The sequence below is a fragment of the Onychomys torridus genome, chromosome X (assembly GCF_903995425.1).
Source record: "Onychomys torridus chromosome X, mOncTor1.1, whole genome shotgun sequence".
Lineage (NCBI taxonomy): Eukaryota > Metazoa > Chordata > Mammalia > Rodentia > Cricetidae > Onychomys > Onychomys torridus.
The window spans coordinates 855,524-861,711 of NC_050466.1; the positions used below are offsets into that span (position 1 = coordinate 855,524).

Consider the following 6,188-nt stretch of genomic DNA (forward strand, 5'->3'; position numbering starts at 1 on the left):
GATCCAATACTTGTAAATAATGATTTAACTGTTCCTATTTCAGTAGAACAAAGGCAAAGAAAGAGTCCATTCCAGGGCATGTCTCCTTTTATTTATTTCTGTGAATTTGACATCTTATACCAGAAGTAGCATCCTGGAGCCAATATTTAAAAGCCAATCTATAAACTTTTCCCTCCTCACTTTTTTCTCTCTGCATTATATACTAGACTTAATTAGAAAAACTCCAACATTTCCAGTGATTTTTGATTAACTTTTTTTATTATGGAAAATGTCAAACATACAAAAGCAGAGATGAACATATATGATGAACATCATTTAATCATCATTCAGCTTCAATGATCTTGAAGGCCAATCTTCTTTGAGTATGTCCAGTGTATTTAATATCTAGATACATTTTGAAGCAAATCCCAGACATTATATCATTTCAACGGTAAATATTTGAATGCAGATAAGAATTCTGTCTCCAGTATAACAGTATTATAATAATCAACGTGAAAATATCCAGCCAATGCTCCAAATATTCTAGTTGTCTGATATTAATTCATCTTATAGTTTGATCAAATCAGGATCCAAGTAAGATCCATGCAAGTATTGATCACTCTCAGAAGCCTTTTTTTCAATGCACAGGTTTAACCACCACCCTTTCCTTTCATCCTTGTGACTATATACCAAAGAAACTGGATCATCTGTCCTGTGTTTTCTTGAAGTCAGGATTCTATTAATCTCATCTGTTTGATATACAGTAAACTGTTTCTCTGTCTCCTGAATTTTCTATAAAGGAGAAATTATGTCTAGAGGCACAGTTAAATTTAGGTTCAAAATTTTGGCAAATGTAGGAGGTACATAATGTCTGGGATAACACAGACATATGAATATGAATCTTTGCTACTATCTCACAGCTGCCTTGAAATAGTTGGGAGACACCTGATATACAAAAGCCACATATATGCTAGAGAGATTAGAAGAGGGATGTTTTACCATTCATTATCATTACAAAATATTAAACAAATATTCAGTGACGCCTACCATATATCAAGTAATGTATGCTAGATATAAAAAGACTAAGAAAGCAAGTTCTTTGCATTCAAGGTCCTATCTGATGGGGAAATACAGACAAAAGCACAAAAAGGCCACAGGTGCCAAATAGAATTCTGTACAGATACAGTGGTAGTGCAACAACCTGAAGTCTAGCCATTGTTAATAACAGGAAAGCAGTGTCCAAAAGCATAGGGTGAGCTGTGTCCTTGGGGATGTCAAAGAGCTCACCTGTGCTTCACAATTCCATTCATCATTGGGTTCACATACTTGATTCTTTCAAAGTAAATCTGAACAACATCTATTCCATTCACCTAAAAAAAGATAATCTGATTAATAAGGTTTTACTGGTTTGTCCATTCCTGTAGAGTCTAGACAACAAATATTTACAGAGGATTTAGTATGGTTCATCAACCCTTTCTACCGGAAAAGCCTGCAGTGAATTATCCAATGTGGTTCCACTGTCAGCACAGGTGAGAGCCTAAAGAAATAAATTCTCCCAGGTATGTTATGAAACTTAAAAAAGAAACTCAGGAATTCACATTTCTAGTGTGTGAGTCAATGACAAATGTCTCCGAATTTTAGCCCGTTTTGAGGCAGGATTCAGGTTGGGTCCTAGTCCTCAAGGAGTTCATATTCTATTAGGAAAACAGTTAGTTAGGAACATAACTACAATAGGTGCTTTCACAAAAAGATCTCTGAGAAAGAAAAAAAAGCTTGGCTAGCTGTTAGAATTATATACGGTCTGAGCATCTCCACCTTTCCCAGTAATCAATGTTCTTTCTCATAAAGGAGCTCCATGTAAAGTAAAGGGAGGAAAGAAGCAACTCCACCTCCTGATCCTGTTAAATCATGTGTCCCATGCTGACATCTTACAAGCGGCCTGTTACTGTTCTTACAAACTTTCACTTTTACTGATACTTCTAAATAATGCTTTATAACAATTCTTTCCAATGAAATCATACCAACAGAACTATATGTAGCCATGTTTCAGCCCTTCTTGCAAAAACAAAAACAAAAACGATCTGATCCACAAAATAGGTTTCTAATACATCGTATACCTGCATCAAACATATCAAAATTCCTTTGACTTCAGCATGACTTCAAGCTTTTTAAAGGATAAGCATAGGCACTTGTCCAGTGGAGGGAAAATCAGCCCTTTAAGACAACATGCTGAAAACAAACTTCTGTTATCTTGTGTAAACGTCTTACTATCTTTCATCAGTACACTGGATTGGGGGGAAATGGGATGATCTGAAAAATTCAGCTTCACTGCTCTCAACATGTAAAATGCATAGGCACTAAGTAACCCATCCAAGGAGAAAATCACACCAGTGTGTCAAACTTTTGGAAAATATAAGATCCTGACAAGATTTGCTTTATTCCTGTGTCAGCAGTTTTATCTGAATTTCCTGGAATTATTCTATTAAAAGGAAAGATCATTTGGAGACATTCATTTCTTTTCTCAAATGAACCCCATGGAGGATATTAAACTGTATGAATTTGAATTTAAAGAGTGATAACTGGTTTTTGCTTGCAATATGGAAATGGGAAGTACTGGAAGGTTGGAAATTGCATGAACAGTCTCTGTGGATCCCAAAGATAATCTCATTCAACTGTACTGCTCAATCCAAATGCTTTTAAATGAAACAAAGTATGATTATAGAACAAGACTGAAATTTGCTTAAATAAGGTCTCCTCAAATTATTCAAACAGAGTTCAACTGCCAAATATAATACTGTGTATTATTATTTCTAGAATATTACATTGTACTAAAACCCCCAACATATTCCTGGTGTGTTGAGATGAGAGGTATTTTTATGTATACAATACAGAAATAAAGCAATAATCCAGTTTCTGTAGGATTGGTGTATACTCTTTAAGACTGAGGTCACTGGGAATTATCTATTCAGTGATTTAGATTACTCAGTAATTAGTGAAAACCATATTCAATAATTCAGCACTATTTAGGATATCAAATTACATGCATGTTTTAAAAAAGCTATAATTTTGGTAAGCAGGTTTGTACTCATTTCTTTGACAGTATCTATTTTGTTTACTACACGTCTATTACTTAGAAGGATTTATGTAACAGAGAACCATGGTGGGGAAGGATGATATTCAATTCTATGTGTACCAAATTTTGGAAAGGTAATCTATAGAATAAAACGCATAAATTAGTGTCACCGTCCATGTATATTTAATACAGGTTTGTGGAATACATTTAGAAGGTTGGTAGAGATATACCATCCAGTCATATTCACTGTGAAGCCTGCGAATGAGAAAACAAGGGGAAAAAACATAAAAAGATGCCCCCCACCACCACCCCACCAGCTGGTAGAACTCTAAAGGCCTCCACTAAGAAACAAACCACAAGCCTGACATCAAAAGCGCACACGCACACTCACACACAAACACATGTAAAGGGTGTTTAAAGGAAAAAAAAAAACACCACCCAAACAAAAACATCACTGGGCAGACAGACGCGCGTGCGCGCGCGCGCGCGCGCACACACACACACACACACACACACACACACACACACACGCACACCCTCTATGAAGAGCAGGGCAAGCAGTTAAGGCACCTTTCACGAAATCCCATGCAGCTCTGGCTGACCGCAAGATTTTTACAGTGTCACCAAGAAGCGATTAGAAAAGCATGTGAAAAAACGTGCAAATTGTCTGCAAACAGCGCCTGGCAACAGAGACAGTTTGCAAGCGTGATTCAGAGGTCTGCCTGCCAAGGAAACAAAAGAAGCCTCCCTCCTGCCCGTGCGGGCGCACAGGGCAGGAGAGGTGCTCTCCTGGCAGGCAGGCAGGCAGGAGGCAAGTGCGGGGAGGCGACAGGCGGGAGTCCGGGCGGGCGGGAGCGGTACATACTAGGGCTCGCTCTCCGGCGGGGACGGGGCGGCTGAGTTTCCATTAGTCGGGGAGCCGCCCAGCTTCAGTTTCTCCAGGTACTCGGCATGCACGGGCTTGTGGCACTGGAGGACCTTGATGGCATCTTCGATCTTGAACCACTCTCGCTTCCTGCCGATGTTGACCGAGTCTTCCCAATCCTCCAGCAGCTCGGTGACGGTGAGCACGAACACGTAGGTCCGGTGCTTGCGATCTTGGTTCTGCTCGAAGACGCCCAGCAGCCGGCCCAACTTCCCCTTGACTCCCGCCTCCTCGTACACCTCGCGCACCGCCGCGCCGTCCGGCTCCTCCTCGGGCTCCATGCCCCCGCCGGGCACGATCCAGCGGTCGGGGTAGCGGCTGCTGCTCACCAGGAGCACCTCGTCTTCGCGCTCGCTGCGGAAGCACAGGCACGCGGCGCGCTTCTTGAAGCCCTCGGGGTCGTAGGTCCGCGTCTGGTTCGGCTTGCACTTCATCCTCGGCGCCGCCGCTGCCGCTGCCGCTGCCGCCTGTGTGTGTGGTCGCTTGCAGCTGCCGAGCTGGCCGCCTCCGCCGCCGCCGCCGCCGCCGCCGCGCAGCCGAGGAGGAGCTGCTGCGGGCAGGGAAAGCGAGGGCTGCAGAAGAGAAGAGCAGAGCGGAGTCTGAGCCGAGCCCGAGCCCGGGGAGACTAGGCGGGGGCGGGCGCGGGGGCGGGGGCGAGCCGGCGCGTCAGTCAGTCCGCGGGGCGGGCAGCGCCGGCCGGGTGCGCCGAGGGTCGCGAGCCCGCCGCCTGATTGGAGGCGCCGCTTCCGCCGCCTGGAGCCGGGAGCCCAGAGCCCGCGCCTCCGCACAGCCCCCGACTGGAGCCCGCGCCTCCGCACAGCACGGTCCCCGCCCGCCCGCCCGCTTGCCCGCTTGCCCGCCTGCCCGCTTGCCCGCCTGCCCGCCTGCTCGCCTGCCCGCCTGCCCGCTTGCCCGCCTGCCCGCCTGCCCGCCTGCCCGCTTGCCTGTCCGCGATCGCGCACTCGCTCCGCCGCCCGGCCGCCCTGGCAGGGGTTGAGCGAGGTGAGATGCGTGCGCGCGCGTGGCCGGGCCCGCGTGCGCGCGCGCGGCGGAGGGCGAGGGGCGGAGGCGGGGGGTCTCTCGACTCCCGCAACGCGCGCCGCCTCTGGTTCACTGCGCAGGCGCCCCTCGCCGCTGTGCCTGGGAAGCTTCTAGCTCCCTGTGCGCTGGGGAGGTGCACCCCATTGTGACATTGCGCAGGGTCCCCACCACGTGTGAGTGTGGGCCAGACGTGGCAGCGGCGGGGGCCAGCCCCCTCCCCCAGAAAGGCACAGGCAGCAGGGTCTAGGTCCGCGTCCTAGTCCTCTCCCATTATGAACAGCACTTGCCTTATTTCTAGGCAGAAGGCAGGGTGTCGCCAGAATGACCAATGGCAGTCTTGCCAGAATAATCTTTGCTGAGTCACATGCAGCTTGCTTTCTTCAACAGGTTCTCTTCTGCGGCTTGTCAACCATCTTGGCTCAGCCCTTGTCTGAAACACTTGCACACAACCCCTGTTCGCATTTGGCACAGCCTCTCTGTTCCTCAGTTTCCCAGTCATGGAACCCCGGGACTCCTTGTCACAACCCTTGTTTCAACCCCAGTGCAAGATGTTTCTGGAGCAGCACCCCCACAGAGTCGTGGATTCCCTGTCAGAGCCTCCATCCTCACACACTGCACCCTTTCCTGGCCTGCTCACAGATGAGCATCCTGGGCTTTGGTGAACCTTGAAAACGTGTGTGTGTGTGTGTGTGTGTGTGTGTGTGTGTGTGTGTGTGTGTGTGTGTGTGTGTGTAGTCTCTGAACAGGTGTAGGCCCAACGTGGGCAAAGGTTTCTTCCTCCACTGCTTCCATTGCTCTTCCACCATTATGACTTTGGGGACAGGTTTTCCACAGTTAGGCTGCACTAGACCAGAAATCCCCAGGAATTCATAGTCTCAGTTTCTAGAGGCTTCCTGGCACTGGGATTGCAGCCTGACTTGTATGTGGGTACTGTGGATCAGAACTCAGGTCCCCAAGCTTGAGCCCCATGCACTTTGCCTAGTGAGCCATTGCCCTGGCCCAGTGGTTTTCATTTAGAGATTGCAAAGGTCAGTGTGCTTTGATCACACTGACCTCTTGCCAGAGAAGCAGCTTCCCAGAGACCAAAATTAACACAAAACTTCAACCATACTGTTATTTTTATTTTCTCTAAGGTTTCTCTCATTCCTTCTCTCTTGTAGACTTCCAGAT

General features: G+C 47.2%; 1 protein-coding gene across 3 annotated transcripts; it reads right to left on the reverse strand.

Annotated features, from left to right (window-relative positions):
• Positions 1-229: 229 nt before the first annotated feature.
• LOC118574304 (diphosphoinositol polyphosphate phosphohydrolase 3-alpha) lies at positions 230-5,054 on the reverse strand. Of its 3 annotated transcripts, none has more exons than XM_036175141.1 (2): positions 3,918-4,775; positions 230-1,349 (listed from the first exon to the last, which is right to left on the reverse strand). In XM_036175141.1, coding segments are annotated over exons 1-2 (495 nt in total). In that variant the 5' UTR covers positions 4,412-4,775; the 3' UTR covers positions 230-1,348. The 3 variants fall into 3 exon arrangements, with proteins under 3 accessions (XP_036031034.1, XP_036031035.1, XP_036031036.1); XM_036175142.1 differs by having other exon boundaries at positions 237-3,307; positions 3,918-4,776; XM_036175143.1 differs by lacking the exon at positions 230-1,349 and adding an exon at positions 4,922-5,054 and having other exon boundaries at positions 3,550-4,549.
• Between the last annotated feature and the right edge of the window lie 1,134 nt (positions 5,055-6,188).

Bases quoted from the DNA above. Each gene is read 5' to 3' on its own strand.
- LOC118574304 (XM_036175141.1), bottom strand. From the start codon at position 4,411: ATGAAGTGCAAGCCGAACCAGACGCGGACCTACGACCCCGAGGGCTTC.